Source organism: Heloderma suspectum, chromosome 4 (assembly GCF_057233095.1).
Source record: "Heloderma suspectum isolate Gila_16-S chromosome 4, 16-S_ref, whole genome shotgun sequence".
Taxonomy (NCBI): Eukaryota; Metazoa; Chordata; class Lepidosauria; order Squamata; family Helodermatidae; genus Heloderma; species Heloderma suspectum.
The window spans coordinates 89,292,833-89,312,020 of NC_139461.1; the positions used below are offsets into that span (position 1 = coordinate 89,292,833).

Sequence of the window (19,188 nt, forward strand, 5' to 3'; positions counted from 1 at the left end):
ACAATCTATGGAAAAGACAGGGTGGATTGGCTCCTCCCATAGAAGACTGGAAGCAGTGGTGAGCAAATGTAGGCTGATAATCATACATGAAGGGCATCAGAGAGGGGAACAGGCTGCTGTAGTTCATTCTCCCTCCTATCAGCCTCTTTTCCTTCATGTTGTGGTCAGCCTACAGTACTTGATAATTAGGGATGTACAGTCATTTAATCCAAAAGGAACAATAATATTATGAAAGAGTCCTATTCATATTTAATTTAAATTAATAAATATGACCTAAAAATAATCCAAATTCAGCAATTCCATTTTTTTTACAAAGAGTTCTTGTGGATTTTTCTTTCATATTTGTATCTGTATTTCATTTTTATTTTTATCTGTAATTATTTTGCATGAACATCAGTAGTTGTTATTACTATCTCCATTGTCTTGTTTGGAAGGAAAGAAAGGCTTCACCTCAAAAGTGACTAGTGGGAAAAGACTACCCCCTTCCAGCAAGGACCCTGTTGCTACAATACAGTTAGAAAAGTGTTTAAATGCCCCAGTCATGAAGTAAGTTCTGATTGCATGGAGTAGGATGTAACTGCAAGTTGTCACAGTTGTGAGTTGTTACAGTTGTGAGTTGTCACAGAATTGGCATCTTCCACCAGGCTCTGTGCTGATTCCGTGGAAAGATCCATATCATCATTCTATGATAAAAAACAACCCTGCCTGTTTAAGACCAGAGTTAAGGCTATCTCATGCTGGCTCAAGATCAACAAAGCCAGGACAAGTTTAGTCTGATGCCTTAACTCAGGGGTCCCCAACCCCCGGGCTGCGGACCTGTACCAGTCTGTGGCCTGTTAGGAACCGGGCCATAGGGGTGTGAGAAATGGTCTTCCACGAAACTGGTTCCTGGTGCCAAAAAGGTTGGAGACCACTGCCTTAACTGATGTGCCCCATGATCAGTCATGATGTTGTGCAATGTCACAAACTGTGCTTGCTTACAGCTTACCTTCCATGCACCCACATGTTGCCTGGGTCTTTCAGGCCCAAATTCCGCCTGAAGAATCCGGCCCCTCAGAGTCCGTGGTGGAATGGACCACCCATCTCCACCACCCCACGAAGTTTCCCTGGAACGGATCCTACCTGCCACCAGCCGGGTCCGGTCCGTCCGCTGCTGGTCTGCGGAAGCAAATGGCGTCCGGCGTAGCGGACACCATTTACATCCCTTCTCTTTGCTGTGATAGGCTACGCCATTTGCGTCCCTGCTCTTTGCCATGATAGGCTATGTAAAGATTTACATAGCAGACGGAAGTCCAGCTGCAGATGGAAGTTTGGCTGCGGATGGACCCGGCCGGCAGCTCTGCGGACTTGCCGCGGAGCCAGCTGGAGAGGATTGCAGGGGGAGGGACAGATCACCTCCCCCCCACGGACCCCCCCCAGCGGACTGGTGAGTGGGTTTCGTACACCCCTAAAATTTATTATTACAGTGTTCTGAAAAAAAAAATGAAGTAAAAAACAAAACACAAACAAAGCATTAAATGAGTAGAAGTGTACAAATTAATAGATATGTCCCTGTATGATCAGAATAGCTTATTTCTGAGTAAGCCTGCACAGGATTCCAGCATAGCTCTTTCCTTTTCTTCCTTCTCTTCATCAGTGAGAGTGATTAGGGATGGGCGAACAAACATTGTTGAAGTTCACCAAGATTCTCCAAACATCAACTCGCTGCTTATCTCTCCTCGATTTGCGCTCATGTTTGTGATGGGTGTTCATTTTGCATGCATGAGGAAATTACGCAAAATAGCTATCAAACATGAAAGTTGTGCAAAGGTCCCTCAAAATCTCCAAAGGTGTACAAATTGACCCCATACAGTGATTTCAGAATTTGCATATTTTTGAAATTTGCACAAAACTGAATAGGGAAATTTGTGCAAATTGAATATGACCACATGCTCGACAATTTGTGAACACTTTCGGTGGCCGTGTTCCCCTGCTCACCCTCACATTTGAGGTTGCAAACAGGGGATGCTCTTACGTTTTGTGAGGAGAAACAAAATTCTCATACATGCCTAAGAACTATTCCCTCAGCCTTCAAAATCACCCCACTCTTTTCTCAGTTGACAGTTCCCAGATATCCCCATACCACCACCGCCACTGCCGGAATGCTGACAGGAACAGTGGAATTCAAAGCACTGGCAGCATTCTAGCCTCAGAGTGAAACTGAGCATGCCTGACATAACTTTTCCAGCTGTTGCTGCCGTAAACTTTCATGGGGAGGAAAACCTTGACAATTTTTAAACCGTTGCTTAGAATTTCACCAAACTAATGAAAGGCACACTTCTTCAACAAGCCTGAATAAAGTGTATCAGTAGTTGCCCCCATATTTTAAAAGAAATACAGCTTGAGTAAAAAGTACAACTGTATCAATTTTCAGCACTTTTTAACTTGCTGTTATCTGTGGCAGTTTGTATCAGATTGGTTTACATTTCTCCATGCTTTTAGACATCATGATATAGATTATGGATGCCAAATTTTAAGTCATTAGATCTACAGGGGTCATTTTTATGATCTGTAGAATTTGGAGACTTATAATTGCTGGACTATCTTTTCTTTTCTTTTGCCCCTTTAATTGTTTGCCCTTGTGAGGGATAAGTTTTACTTGAGGCCCCTCTACTTATGCATGGAGGGGGAGGACTGGGATTGCAATTCCTGGCCCCAATGTCATGTCCCTCTAGTCCTGAAGTCCCCCCAAGCAGCTGACACATGTTTAGTGCCTGAAGGAGCTGTAGATGTGTCCAGACGAACACATGTAGAGGCTCCTCCAAACGAATGGGAAGCCTGATGAACCAGGGTTCCCATGCACATGGAGGATCTGCATGTATATGTGTGTATGGCCCCTTCACACTGGCACCAAATGTGCATGCATTGGGCGTGTGGCCAGAGCACATGGCAAGCGGTAGATATGGCTAGCAGATATGATCGTCCTGATCCCCCAACCATGTTCTTCGAACATGTGAAGGGCTTTGTGTGCATACCCCCTAGGCCATTCTCCCTTCTGTGTGGGAATGTCTAATGAATAAGGAGCTTCAAAATGGCTGGGAGAACTTCTGAAGGGCAAGTCAGTTTCCCCAGGTCAGGCTACTTACTGCAGAGCAGCAGTCTGCATGCAGATTTAAGGCGCTGGATGTTCACAGATGAGTAAGGCATCATTAGTGCCCTCACTATTAAGGAGTGGTACACACTTAAGAGAGAGTGTGCCATTCTGAATATTTCATGTTTGTTGCTAGTTAGTAGCCAGAAGGCAGAATAGTTGTGTGCAGAGCATGTTTACTCAGAATCAAGTCCTACCATGTTGAATGGGGCTTACTACCTAATGAGTGTGTTGAGGATTGCAGTCTTCATTGAGTGACATTGAGCATATGCCTGAGGTTGGAGTTCTTTCTTCGAGACAGATGCCACACTCAGGCCTGGGTAAATCTGTACTTAATTTCTGAATAAAGCCTGTCTGGGAATACCAGCCTCTGATCCGAAAGCTCTTTCTCCATAATTCTGGATGCTTGGGCCCTCTTAATTACTCAGTAGTTGATCTATTCTTGCTTCATAGGTTCCAAGAATGAACTCTGGTACAGATTAATCCCCACTGTAAACTCAGCCCCAAATAAGACCCCACTTATTGGCTTGCATTTCTTCTGTGGCCTCCATACTTGATGAGGGGAATAACCCAGGCTGGCCTATCCTTCCTCTCCACGTTTCCTTTTTGTTCACGCATCACTGAGCCCTCCCCTGCCAAATTCAGGTCCTCTGCACACAGGGCCAGCATGTTCTTCTGTCTACATATGGCAGTCCTGGATCATCTTACCTGCTTGCCCCTCAAGCTTCTCTTTATAATCTTCTCACCATGATAAAATCCTCACTCTCAGTTTGTGCTTGTAAATATTCCATTTTATTTTTTTAACATTTACTTATTATATTACATGGTATGTTGGATTCATTTTATATAAACATTTTAAAACAAAGTACCTCACGTTCTACATTTTCTGGGTAGGAAAAAAATCTTTATCTTCCATACCTATTATGCAAAGAAGTTTGGGCAGTTGGGAGGATAAAATTGTATATGAATTAAGTAGATGTTCTGATTCCTTGCTTTATGTGACCCCTGGAGTTTAGCAACTGAGTTGGCTTCATCCATGATATTGTCTGCAGATGAAGTGGCATTAGTAAGCCAGCAGGATTTACAAGATACCCCTAGTGTAGTTGTAGAAGCTGTCATTGCAGTTATGTATGCTTCCTAAAGGAAATCAACCCTGAGTGCTCATTGGAAGGACAGATAATGAAGCTGAAGCTCCAGTATTTCGGCCACCTAATGCGAAGAGAAAACTCCCTGGAAAAGACCCTGATGCTGGGAAAGACTGAAGGCAAAAGGAGAAGGGGACGGCAGAGGATGAGATGGCTAGATAGCATCACGGATGCAATGAATATGAACTTGAGCACGCTCCGGGAGAGAGCGCAGGACAGGAAGGCCTGGCGTGCTATGGTCCATGGGGTCACGAAGAGTCGGACACGACTGAATGACTGAACAACAATGCTTCTGTGGCTCCCTAAAGTATTATCAGCAGTAAATGTGGAGCTTACTGCTGGAGGAATTTGTATGGATTGTCATCAGTAACTGCAGGCCTTAAGAACTCTGTTGGCACTTCCTAGAAAGATTGTAAATTCCAGAATGACAACGTGGGCATTCAGAAGAGAGAAGGGGCACTGAATAAAGGTTATGACATTTAAAGGAAAAAGGGGGGTTTAGGAACTTGATAATAGGACCCCATACCGCATTCACTATAGAGAATGGAGCAAACATAGAGGCCCAGTTTGAAAAGTAGCCATTTTACTTTCCCAGTTAGATTTTCATTCCTTGTCCAGCTGCCAGAAAGAGACGATGCTAAGCTTAATTTACCGTAAAACAAGCCATGGGTTATTTGAGAGTTGTCTAACCCTTAAATAAACACTGCCGCCTGGGTTTGCACGACACGACTAGCCTGCAGGTGCAATGCAAAAATTGCTCCCATGGGTGTCGAACACAACGCAACAGACCCTGTGGGTAAATTAAGCCACAGTGGGCTGTTGTGTCATGTGAACCAAGTCATTATGTCCATTAAAAAAAAAAACCTGAAGCTAGATCACATCAGCAAGGAAAGGCTTTTGGTATACATTTCACAAATGGCCTCACAAAATTCTCCACCCTACTTGTTGGCAGAGAAATTGGGAGGACCTTTCACTGAATGTCTCGGGGGGGGGGAGCAGAAATTCTACAACAGCTTCTTGGGGGTGGGGCTCCCCATTAGTCGTGGAAGTAGTACAGCTTCCTTCTTCTTTTCTAAGGTTTTTTTTTTCTCCGCAGCTTCATGCAGCAGCAGCAACAGCCGCACTGTGTTGGCAGCCTTGCCACCATTTTGCATCCTCCACAATGTCCTGGACCTAGTGTCTTTCCAGGGTATTGTGGGAGAAAATGGCAGACATTTCCCCCAAAGGGTGAAGAATACTTGGACAAAATTCTGTGAGGTGGCCTTCTTTTTTCTAGTGGGGGGTGGGGGCATTGAGAAAAATAAAAATCTCAGGAATTTGCTTAGGAAAATGGCTTCTGAGAAATTTTGGCTCAGATCTCATTTAGACAAACTTTAGTCTGAGGTCAAGAAATCTGCACATGCTCAGAGGCAGTCAACCTAAGATAGCACAATTTTTTAGAACAAAAGAGTTCATTCAGTGCTGCTCAGTTTACAACTCCTTACATGACCTGTGTGGCCTGGGGAAAACCATATTTGCCAGTGCTCACCCAGAGAAGCTTTTCTCACATTGTCACTTGTATGCACCATTTCAAAAGAATCTTCACACAAGTCCTTAACACAGGTAAGACTGGGGAATTGCTGCCACAGCACATATTTTCTGGAAACTGCTCAAGGGTTTACTAGTTCCTGAGCACCTCTGGCCTAGCCTACCTCACTCAATAGTCCCATTCACCCATCTTCCTGTGCCACAACCAGTGAAAAGAGGCTTCAGGTCAGCCTTCCTCAACCTGGTGCCCATCAGATGTTTTGGATTACAACTTCCAGCATTCCTGACCATTCACCATGCTGGCTGGGACTGATGGAAGTTGAAGTCCAAAACGTTTGGAGGGCACCAGGTTGGGGAATGCTGCTAGATGATGGCTCTGTTTATGCTTCTTATTCATGGTGATAGGAAAGTTAATACACTACAATCAGAAACATTTTGATCATAATCAAGCATAAACAATCTTAGTATTCATTAAGCTATTCTGTTACTGCTTCATTAGAATCTGAATCATATCAGGACATGAACCTAAGGAAAATATTAAAATGGCTTAGTATGGAGGTGTGCCCCCTTACCAAGTTACTGTCATATTTAAATGGGTACACATGTCTTTGGATTTCAGAAAACCTAAATGATTTTCTGAAAGGGAAGGGTTGCTTTATCTTCCTGAGGTTTACCTTTTCCTACCACTTTCTTGGGAGACATGGGAATTTTTCAGTTTTCAGTTCCATCCTATATGCTAATAGCAAACTCATTCTCCAAGTGCCGATCCTTCTGTAGTCAAAATAGCATCATCCATGCATGACAAGTAGGTATCAGCAGACGTAGAGGTACCCCAAGTTTTTCTGAAGGACATAAAAAAAAAAAAATGAAATACCACAAAGACCAGGCCAACGAGGACTGCGTATGCTCAGTTGCCACAGAATGCCGAGTATCTGTTGTGGGGGGAGAAATGGAAAATTGGCAGTGGGCAGTGGTGGGAATGACAGTGATCAGACCTGTCTCAGCAGAGAAATGCTGAGTGAAGTGGTTGTACTGCTACTGATACCTTCATTTTTCAGGAAGGCAGCAAGGCGGGTCTTGGGATGTGGAGGGCAGCTTGTCCAGAACACTTTCAAACCTGGCCCAAGCCTTGTTCGCTTCTATTAATTAGAATACTATTTATTTAGAAATTAAGAAGTTGTCTAGGTTAATGGGACACACAGGAACAGTGCTGCAGATTCAGCAAAGGGGGGGAGAAATAGTTGATAAGGAAAGCAAAGGAGCGAGACAATGGTCAGGAAGAGGCATAGTGAGACACCTTTCTCGAGGCTGGTTCTGGAAATTAGTGCTGTGTCGTACTCCACATTTGTTAAATTCTTCCCTCACTGCGAAATTGGCATTGCTTTTTCTGCTTCTTTTGGTGGGAGGGGGAGAATTTTCTCATGGTAGGTGGGGTTCCTTTATCTTTTTAAATACAGGAGGTGGCTTAGGGGTGTTCTTTCTATTTTCTACTCGGTGCACTATCGCAGAGTTGCAGGACTCTTTGCAGAGAGGCTTTTAGCCCAGGATCAATTCTTGAATGCTTACGCAGCCATGTGAGGTTATGATGTTGCAACAGTGCATGGAATAGTACAAAACAGAAAGAAGTCCCCCTCAGCCACCTCCTACACTTTAAAAAGGTAAACAGAACCCCTGCCCCAGTGCAGCCGTTCTTCAAAATTCTCTCCCTCCCCAGCCTCTTTTGCTCAAGGCTTTATTTCGCCCCTGCCTCAGGCTAAGGAGCTCTTGAAGCAGAGAAGTAAAGAACAATCCTATATATCCTAATGCAATTAAAACAACACCTTTGTACGTATCAATTGCCCCGAACCCTTGTGTAGCTTTCCAATTAGTACGGAAACACACCCACCTGAAGTCAAGCACCCTTCCATTTAGAAAAAAATGCAGGCAATCACCCTCCCTTTTCTTCATCTGGAAACTCCCCTTTTAGTTGCCTGCCTGTTTTTTGTTTTTCCAAGACTATAACTGGTCTTACACCCCTAGACTTGGCATTCTTCTTTGGGAGTGTCCATACTGGCCTTCACATTGCCTGTAGCATTTCCACTGCCCTGAAGATCCTGGCCAAGATACCCGCTGCATCTCTACCTTTGGACTTTTGTACAGTTTGGACAATGGCCTGGAAGGTAGCTAGTCTGCCCAACCCACTTCTGGGAACCTGGTTTCAATGCCTGCTTTCTGTACACTTATAACCCACACCTTTGCCCAGTAAAGCCTTGCTGTGGGTCAGAGCAGCTGATCCCTTTGGATTTACCCCAACACTGAGGATTTCTGATCTTCCTCCCTCTGATATGTTTTGGACAGATTATAAAGAAAGGAGAGGTATCAGACTGCAAAATGTCCTCCATTCATCTGATTATTTCTTCTTCTTCTTCTCCTCCTCCTCCTCCTCCTCCTCCTCCTCCTCCTCCTCCCCCCCCCCCGCCCCTTAATAGCTTTTGGCTTACCATGGTTCCCTTCCCACCCCAACTTATAGCTGCCTTTGGCTCACTGCTGCCTCATCTTTCCTTCTGCCCATATTTCTCTTCCTTCTGCAACAAGACTTCACTAATTTCCCTTACACTTTGCCTTTTATTTTACTCTTATAAATGAAACCTCCTTTTCTGGAAAATCTCTGGCCTTGTTACTCCACCTGGGAACCTTATGATGGCCCTCCGCTACCTAGGCCAGAATCCCTAAAGTTACTCAAGTTGTGCTCCTGTGTATTTTAGTAAAACATGCTAGTTTCTGGCCAGCTCTACCAGAATGACAGCAACCTGCCCTCTAGCAGAATAGAGCTAAGGCTGCAGCAGGTAGAGGTTCCCCTAGCACTAGAGTGATTCTCCCCAGTAAAAAAAACACACAAAAAAAACACTCCCATGTGTGTGCTTAAAGGGTATATTCCCAAAATTGGAAAAGTAGGTTTCAGTCTTGTATGGAGATGTGTGCTTCCAGCAAGCATGGTAACAGTGCGATTGTACAGATTGGGCCCAGAAGAAGTGAGCAAATGAATGAGCAGCAGTGACAATGGCAAGGGTAAGGTGGGCCCACTCAAAGAGGAGAGCCCACTGAGGACATCTTGCGTAAGGGCCCCTATCAAAACCTGGAGCCTGGACTGCATTGCATGACCACAAACCACAGAAAATTGTTGCCAAAAAAGACCGCATAAGTTGATGTGATCTCTCAAAGCCTGCTCACTTGCGGGAATAGTTTGATGGAACATTGTCCATGTGCTGGCATATACAATTATGTTTATAGTGTAATTTATGTGAAAGACCTTATTAAACAAAAAAAATGATAGAACCATTTTCAAATGTGAGAGGATTTTTATGTTTTCAGATTTTATTAGTCACCAAAGGGTAGTGAAACTACAGTTTTTCATAAACTTAACATTTTTTTTTATTATTAACAATCTGCTGCTCCAGATGAGGCATACGGACTTCAGACAGAACAAAACCATATTTCTGCACATAGTGAGAGGTCAATAGTGTGTTTAGAATGGCAGTACTCTGATTGCCTTATATATACATTCACAGCTGTACGTTTATAATGAGCTGGTAACACAAGTCAATTTCTGAGTGAATAAATGTTTACATAGCAAATTACTTCTACTCAAGGATTTTCTTGTTTGTAATCTCATCAGAGAGGCCAAAGGTTAAGTGTTCACAGGGAATGAACAGCCACTTCACTCCAGTCACGGACTGGGGCAAGTCACCTTGGCACAGACAACTTGAGGAAAGCTTTTTTATGCAATTTTGTTCTTCTCCTTGTGGATTAGTGGAGCACCAAGATCATTAAAAGGTGATCAAATCAGCATTTTTTAACAGGATAAGGAATCACTTTAATAGGAAGAAAATAGGTTTAATGGCTTATTAAAAGCTCAGTTCCTCTCTATTTTGAATGGATCAACTATTTTGAGTGGCAACTTTTGATGTGCAGTTACAGTTCCATCACAAAACTTTTCTTAAAGATGAACATACAAGTCCTGTCAGGATGGTCAAATTACTGCATTGTCTTGACAGGTGGTTTATATGCATTTTCTATAGCAGCAAATAGAAGGAGCATCCTCCTTCCAGGGCTACTGGTTTTTGCACTTGGGGAATAAGGTTAGTGATGGAGGTCTGAACCCTGCCTGATGTGAAAAGAAGTCAAGGGGATGCTAGACGACATGCACAGAATACATGCTAAGTATTATTATTCACCCTGGGATGGATCTGGACTTTTAGTACTGCTGAGCAGATAAACTTTCACCCAGTACAGCAGAAGAACACAATGTGTTATTGCTCTGTCACATGACTATTGTTCCAGACCATGCAATTTTTAACAAAGCTATTATTACTCTTACCATTCTTATAGGAACCTCGGTGGTGCAAGTAACTGCTACTGATGCAGATGACCCTACATACGGCAACAGTGCCAGAGTGGTTTACAGCATTCTTCAAGGACAGCCTTATTTTTCTGTGGAACCAAAGACAGGTAAATCCTCTCATGCTTCCCATATTATTTATTATTTATTTATTTATTGCATTTATATCCCGCCTTTTTTCCTCTTGCAAGGAACCCAAGGCGGCCATATGTACAGCACTTCTGAGGAACCCCCTTCCCCCTGCAAGAACATTAGCCTGTTTCTGAGACAGGAGCAAGTGGGAAGCATCAGACAGAGTATGCTGGAATACTCTGAGGATCAAGCTAGAAGATCAGAATCTAGGACTGAGTAGAATCACCAAGCAGGAACGTAGATCAGAGTTCGTCTGTGGGTCAAGTCAGGATCACAGAGGGAAAGCCAATCTGCTCTTTGTGGTCAGGAGAAACAGAGAAAAACTGGTGTTAATCAAACAATGGGTTAGATCCAGATTTAATCATATTTAAAGTAGATCCATTGAGTTCAATGGGTCTTGTTAGTTGTGATTAATGTAAGTCCCACTGATTTTGATGAGTCTACTCTAAGTATGATTACTAAGTCTGGATCTAACCCAATGGTCTCAGGTGTCTTCAAGCCTCTTATGCAATTACCTGCAAGAGCTAACCAATGGGATCAAACTCTGGATATGGGGCTTACTTGGTAACAGAAAAGAGCCAGATTTGCAGAGCATTACTTCAGTTCTTTTCTGAGTCTCTCTACCCAAGGTGGGCAGTTCAAGACCCTCAGAAAGCCTGTGAGCATCCTTTCCATAAAGAGAATGTAAACATTGCTTATGTCTTCCCTTCCCATGGCAAATGTGCATTTGCGCACACACACTCTTACACACTTTATGAACCTTCCAGTTCTACTGAAATAATCAACTGATACCCAACATGGTCACAGAATACTTAAATATACGTATATATTTTATGTATATGGTAGCATGTAGTAGTTCCATATGGGTCAAGAGGAAAAGGGTTTGGGTAGACAGCATAATAGCATTTCATTTTATTTTCCTAGCATAAGGGGTTACTCTGTCCTAGACCTTGTTATGCATAGATCGAATGTTACCCACAAGTAACAACTAGTAACTCCATCCCTTTCATCACACCATATAGCAGTACAGATGTCCTGGACTCCTGGGATTTGCAGGTGCTTTTGGCCCTCTCACTTTGCTGAAGCTAAGAGCATTAGAAGTTTTAACAGTTGAAGCAGGGGCAGTGTGGCAGGAGGGGTGCTGGACGCCCTCAATCAAGTCCCTGAGTTGCCTGTCCATAATGGTTAACTCATTGCTTCCTGCCTTTCCCTCAACAGATCATGACAATGATTGTTCTCTCTTGGATCTGTTTTGTCAGCTTTGCTGTAGCTTGTAATAAAATTAATTACAGAAACATACAACCATTTGCATGGAGGGAGACATCCCATAAATGCATGAGGTCAGAATTTGATTTAGCTAGGGAGAGAATTGCAAATATAACACAATAATTTGTGAAAGTGCACTTAGCCTTCCCAGTCTGTTTAGTATGGAGAAAATAAAGCTATGGAATTTTTTTTGTTTTGTAAAGTCAAGTCCTTTCAGCAAAGAGATGAATAATGGGCTGCTCTAAATTCAAAAGAAGAGGAAATAAATAAAACTGGAACTAAAGAGCTTACAAACATCAGATGGAGATGGAGAAGCCCCAGTGCACCTCTCAGTTATCCATGTATTTTATGTTTCCTCTACTGGTGATATGTAGCAGTGGCGGAGTAAAAGCCCATCTCTCTGGAAATCAGAGTCGGCAGCTGTACTATGTAAAAAGAATGAAATAGTTTTTTCTAGCTGTAAAGCCTTCCTGGTTTGAGGAGAAATATTTATTTATCTGATACTTATCTGCACAGCAGAATGGTGGCAAGCTAGCTTTTCTCTCCCTTCCTTTTTTTTTTTCCTCCTCTAAATTTCGAACCATAATTACACATGGCACAAAGATGGCCAAATGGATAAAACTTTAACACTATTTCAGATAATACAGTGCTTCAATTACTACATCAAAGCTCCCTAATTACAGTGAATGCTTTAGAAGTGGTTATTCGGGTTTTTTTAAAGCTAATTCAAGATAGCTTCATTGAAGTGCATAGTATGATTCAAGATTATTAATAGCAGCAAGATTCTGTTGGGTCATTTACAATTTTCAACCATTAGGAAACTCATTCTGACCAGCTGGCAGTTTGGAAACCAAATGTTGTTTATTGTCTCTTTTCTTGTCCCCACCTTGGCGGTAGACAATATATGGAATGACTGGGTGCATGTCCTCACTAAGCTTCTTTTATATAGATATTGAGTGCTCTTATTTAGCAAACCAGTCTATGCGCAGACTGTACCAATCCTCACCTGTCCACATTGTAGATATGGAACATCACCACAGAGGAGAAGGTGTGAAGACAGACACTAGGACATACATTTCTTTTCAGGAACAGCTTCCAGTTTAGTGTTGAAGTAACCAAGTGGGAGTGTTGAAAGCCCTCATGTGCCTCAGAGGCAAAAGTAATTCACATAAAGGACTAATTTTCACAATCCAGTGACCACTTTCTGAGTGGCATCTATACCATGGATAAGCTATTTGTTTATATTAACTTATTACAGATTGCCCCATTTTATATGGTCTGTCCCTAAGGCCTAGTCTAGGGGCCAGGCCACCACCAAACAATCCTGACAGTGGACATTTCTACACCAGCCTAAAATCCTGCATTTAAAACGGGGCTTTCTGCTTCCGTTTTAAATGCAAGATCACCACTGACTCCATTTATGTGTGCTTCTTCCCCCCTGCCCCTTCTCCCCATATCTGAGTCTTCCATTATCTTTCATTGATCTCACTCCTCTTCTTGCCACTTTTATTCTGTTCATGGAGGGAACTGCAGTGGAATACAACGGGGTAATTTGATAGCTCATTATCTGTGATCGATTTAAAAATGGAACAAAGGGCATTTAGTGTAGGAGGGTCACAGTAGGGTCACAGCATCATGTAAAGAGCTCGCAAACTTCCGTGAAAGAGCAATCTGAATCTCAGGATAAAAGCTCCGTGTGATGAAACCCAGTAGCTTGCAGCAGCATGGAGGGAAAGCAGACATTCAGAGCTTTGAAATATTAGGAGATGTACGGGCTATAGCCTACCCTTATATCAAAAAGGTATAAAAATACCAAATAGGAGCCTTTGCTTAGGAGCTTTTTTTTTAGCTTGAAATGCCTACAAGCAAAAGAGCTGCACAAGCCAACCAAAAAACAAAAGAGGAAAGTATCTACAGGCTCTATACAGGATTAATTTATTATTATTATTATTATTATTATTATTATTATTTTGGAAATGATCCAATGTATTTAAACATTTTAGCACTTTTAGATTTTTAAAATTTATTATTGTTAATTTGTAATATCCTGGAACTGTGTCTCTTGATTGTATATGCATTAAAGGATTTGCTTTTCCATTTCAGCATTCAGGTTGTGAATTGGTATAGCCATTCTTGTACAATAATTACATATAGTACATTGCTTACCTGTATGACTGTAAGCTAAATTAATAGAAATAGGAATGCTGGAAGATGTAGAGTAATTCTGACTTTCAACAATATGGAGATCTGTAGTGAATTCAAATGCATAGGAGTTCCAGCTTTATTAAGGAACGTCTATTTCAGCTACATGAACCTAACCACAGCGTATATTTTCACATGATGCACAACACTGATCTTCAATTAGTGGGTCAGGACGCAAAATTGGGTTGTGGACCAAGCTAAGGAAGATCAGAAACACAGCTACCATTTTCTATCTTCTTTAACATTATTGTTTAAAGAGAAGGGGAAAGAAAGAAGGTTAAGCATGGAGAAAGGAAAGGGGATACTGAGGGAGGAGAGGCAGAAGCAGAAAGAAAAAATGAATCTATTAAGCAAAGTAAACAAACAAGTGTGTGGGTGTCTTAATCTGGAGGCCTGATCTATTCAGGGCCCAGTCAAGGTAGATTGTTTGGATTACCAAGATGAAACTAGACTACTTGTGAAGGGAATTGATAGTTTATTGATAGAAAATGGATGCAGAATAAAAATGCAAAGAAAGCTTACACATCTCTTCGCCCCACGGAGCTGGCAACTGCCTCACAGCTGGCATATGCTGGGGCTGCAATCAGCAACATCTGAGAGATTGTTCTGAAGACCCACGGTTCTCCAGGTTGGTTGTGCACGTTCTCCCATGGAGCGAAGCCAAATTGGTTAGGCATCAGCCCGATCTTTTGTACTCTTTTCTGATCTTTTAGTACATGCCCAAAGTATTGCAGGCAGGTAATAGTTACCTTTCCCTATGACTCAGAAATTCCAGCATTCCGACACGGGGGGGAAGAAACCCTCCTCAGTGTGATAGAAAAGTAAATCAAACAGAGGAAATTAGGCAGCCACGTAACTGTTGAAATTAGGATTACACCTTTATCAGCATCAGACAGCTAGCAATTGTTAACATGTGAATTGGTGCCTGCTTGGCACGAGTCTTTCTGTGAGAGAAGCCTACAGAAGCTGGCCTACTCTAAGAAACGAGAAAACCACCCTAAACAGGCCTGTATACATTTAATAAACAGCATATAGGATACATGTGCAAGGTCAGTACTTTACTTGACCCCTCACCATTTCAAACTCAGTACAGTGGGTCTGAAAAGGTTAAAGGTGTGCCTTGTATTCTGAATGCGTCTAGAGAAAATAGGCACATGCTACATCCCACTGGTGAATACTTGTTAACATTCATTATAATAAGGCCTAGCTACATGTGACATCTGTTGGATTTTGCCCATTGAAATATTGGACCATTTCAATCACCATGCTTCATTGTATTCTGCTGATTTAGGGGTGGGGTGTTAATGTACATTTTGCTGCTATGCTTATTAATTGGAAACATAGCTCTCACTGTTTTACTGTATGTATTTTGGCATATTCCAGGTGTTATCAAAACTGCACTTCCCAACATGGACAGAGAAGCAAAAGACCAGTATCTACTTGTCATTCAAGCAAAAGATATGGTTGGGCAAAATGGGGGGCTCTCTGGGACCACTTCTGTCACCGTCACCCTTACAGATGTCAATGATAACCCTCCACGCTTTCCCCGCAGTAAGTTTCCGTAGGTGATAATTGAGAGAGACCACATTTCACGGAGTACCAAATTTGCTTCTCGGGGGCAATGCTCAAGTTCATTTTAAACAGAGATGCAAAGTATTAATTAAACTCCACTCAACTAACTGCACCAGCTTATTATGGATAGGTGCTAATTCCAGATAATAGCTGTTGGCTACTTTCCATGGGCAGCAACGACAAAGTGTTAGCAGTCTCCTAGAACTTGCTGAAATATACAGTACCAACATGTCTGGTGTAAGATATGTGCTCTGTTATGAGGATTCTTGGCTTTTGGAGTGTTTTGACTTATCTTGATAATGTGTGGTTTCTTGAGTCATTCAAAACGATGTTCTTTGCAGGTACATTTCTGCTTTCTACCTGTAATACATTGTAGTCTGGATAGCATTGGTTTTACAAAGTTAATGAATGTGGGATCTTGCCACATGTCCTTGTTCACACACACGTGAACTTCCATATATATACCAACATGGGATTAAGAGGGCCTTTAACCAGAGATGTGGTGTGCACACAGCACATTTATACCCTATGCTCTTACCAAAGTGGGGAATACCTACTCCTAAAATGGGGAAATTAGCTCAAACATTCATTAAAGTCCAAAAAACATAGACTTTATTTTTACAGATTTTTGTTCTTAAAATGTACACATTAAGGATGTGCGACACTGAGAATTCTGTTCCGTTTAAGCCCGATGGGATTTTGCAGTGTTTCCCTTCCAGTAAGTGGTAGCAGACTGTAGTAGATTTTTTTTCTGATTCTGGAAATGTTCGTATTTTTTTGCACATGTTAAATAGACATTTTTTCAGGGGAGGGGGTCCCACGATTTGCACAAATGGGATCATGTTTTTGTTTTCATTTTTTTGGCATCCAGAAATTTGTGCAAATGGAATCTTTTAATTTTTCCCCCTTTGGGTCTTTAAATTTATTTAAATGGAGTCATACTATTTTTTAAAATCTTTTTTATCGGAGGTTGTATGCACTTGCACAAGTCCTGCTGTCCAGTCACTATGGAGCCTCACAGAGGCAAATTCCCATTGTAGACATCCTTGCCAGTTTCATCCTCTCCACACACTACTTTATTTAGCCCAGCAGAGCCATATTCCATACCTGTCAAATAACTTTTCATCCTTCACTTCAGATAGGCACCAGAGCAGAACAGACAATAGTGCAAGGAAAGAGTCACAGGAAACATTATTAAGCCAGTCAGACTGCAGGTTATTCTCAGAGCTGAGACACCCCAGTGTGAGGGATTGCCAAGCAGAAAGTAGAGATGTATGAGAATTTTGTTTTTGCTTGCAAAACCCATTCGAGGCTCTGAACGTGAGTGCAAGCATGTAATACATTGTTCACTGTATGTGTTCACTGAAAATATTCATAAATTGTTGAACATGTGCTTGTTCCTGATTCCCCGTTTGATTTCCACAAATTTCTTCAGTAGACTGTATCAGCCTCGTTTTAGCCTGTGAAGGAAATTTGTGCAAATGTGGAGATTTGCACAAATCTCCTATTTGATTGCTGCTTGATTTCCATTCGCATTCAATTTGCTGCTTGTTTCCCATTTGCGCAGAGCAAGCAGCAATCTCAATTAGGAATTGGGCACACGACAAGCAAGCAAGAGAATCCTAGCAATCTCAAACATTGTTAATTCGCCGATCCTTAGCAGAAAGGATGATCATCAACCGCCCAAACTCCAAGGCAGTTAGAGGGCTTGAAACAAAGAGAACGAAGAGGTCAGTGGCTGAGAGGCTCAAATCTCAATGGGTCAAAACAAAAGGAACAATAGCTTAGTTCTGGGGAATGAATAGAAAGCTTACAGAGGTTCCTTGCCCCTTGATTGATTAATTTATATCTAGCTTGACTATACAGGCCCACCGCAGTACAGTACTCTAAACAAAGGGATGGTATCAAAGGTACTCAGGCAGTGCTTGACCTTGCTGACCTGTCTAGAAAGTGGGGGCATTTCAGGATTGGCATATTTTTTCCTACCAGGACTTTTGATTCATCCATTCAAGGGTACCCCCATGGGTCAGTCAACTGGGTAATGTCATAACAATCAGGCAGGCATTTACATGTTTTTGCAGGACAGCTCCCTTTAATCAGTGAGGACACATGTATATTCTATCGCTTCTGTTTTGCAGTTCAGAGCCTTCACAATGTTCAGGGTGTGCCTTCCAGAACTAAAATGGATTCATGAGCCAAGCTGTCAGGGCTATGCCTACTGAATACATAGTGTGCAGTGTAGCACATGCGTCAGAGAGCTAGCATGTGAACAGCCCAGAGAGCTTTGGCTATTGGGTGATATAGACATGTAATAAATAAATAAATAAATAAATGTCTGACGCTCCTGTGTAACAGGGAGGGGCCATGGTGAGAGAGTTTGTGAAACCCAGAACAAATATAAATTGTCATTTCTATCCCCACTCTCTCCCCACATTGAAATGGGCTGTTATTGTTCTCTGGTCAGCACTATATACACTTATGATTCTCTATTCGTTTGTTTGATGGCTTCCTAGAGTTCCACAACTGGCAAATTTTTGTGCCAATGTACACCTAAGAGATTAAGCTAGTCTCCCTTGGACCCCTCAGCCTTGTGGTCTTTAGCATGTAGATTTAAGTCCAAATTTTTTCTCTGTTGCCAGTCTTTGGGGTTTGTTGGCTGGGCTACACAATAGACATGACTATGTCTGCCTATTTACCCTACACGTCCTCCCTATACCATATACATCTCAACATCCCAAGTGCCAAGATGTTATGAATGCACATGTGTTTCTGTTGTTTGCATTTGAATATCTGTTCCCATCCCAATTATGGGTTGTATCCAATGTTAGTCTAATGTATGTCCCATTCATTTCAGTGGTTCTACTCTAAAGAGGACTAATGTTGGATACAACCCAATGATTGTAATACTTCTGTGATTAATAGAAAGATGGAAGATGTGCACCAGAAAGCCCTGGATAGCCGGATGCCCAGCTTCTTCTATTCGTGTGTGTGTGTGTCACATTGCCTGAGCATCTCCAACAATTTTTTTTTCCTCTGCAGACACTCAGTGTTTCATAAAAAAAATCAATCTATGGAGAACTAGGAAACAGTCTGCCCTCAATTTACTTCCTTTGACCAAGGTGGCTCATGACTAAACTAAGAAAGGGGAAGAAACAAGTCTATTTCCAGACTTGAGCTACCCTGTTTATAAGCAGTCGGGTGCTTTTTCCCACCTTTCTGCATCTTGTAAAAGCCATTGCAGGAGTGAATTAGACTAATGTGAGGAACATATGCATGTCCAATCTGGCCTCTTCTCAAACGGGCATGAAAAAACAAGTCAATCAAAAGGCAGAATGGGAATTGGATTCTTTTCTCCCTTGAATTATTTGGGTAATAATAAAACACTAGAGATTCAGTCTCTGGAAGTGAGAATGTTAGTGGTTTCAGCCTGCATTTTGTTAAGCTGCAATCTGTATCAATTTCAGCTTGAGCTGAAGGTTTAGAGTTTTCAAGAAAGAAGAAGGATGTCTTTGCAAGAATAGCATTTATCTCAATTATTTGGCATGAAGAGCCAGGAAACTGTCTCCTTAAGATACAATTAAGACGTATCTCTGATCTTAGAAATGTTTTTTTTTTCCCGCCCCTTTGGTGACGTGGGACATACACAAGAGAAAATGTTATTGCCTGTGGTCTCCCACTGTAGACATGTTCGGTATTTGTGCATCCAATGCTTTCATGAGTCTATGGTTTCAGGAGCAGGGTAACATGGGAGAAAGGGATTCGAGGAACCATATATTGGGTTACATGAGCAAAATGTACTGTTTCAGAGCTGATCTCACAGAATCTGATCTATGATC

At 42.0% G+C, this 19,188-nt stretch overlaps 1 protein-coding gene across 3 annotated transcripts in view; it reads left to right on the forward strand.

Moving 5' to 3' along the window:
* The window catches only part of LOC146347135 (cadherin-7), a 163,770-nt gene that overhangs the window by 85,530 nt on the left and 59,052 nt on the right, over nucleotides 1-19,188 (forward strand). For all 3 annotated transcript variants that reach the window (XM_084849948.1, XM_084849949.1, XM_084849950.1), the window contains exons 4-5: nucleotides 10,171-10,290; nucleotides 15,164-15,331. In XM_084849948.1, coding sequence (XP_084706074.1) covers nucleotides 10,171-10,290; nucleotides 15,164-15,331 — 288 coding nt within the window. The remainder of the gene's footprint in view (nucleotides 1-10,170; nucleotides 10,291-15,163; nucleotides 15,332-19,188) is intronic.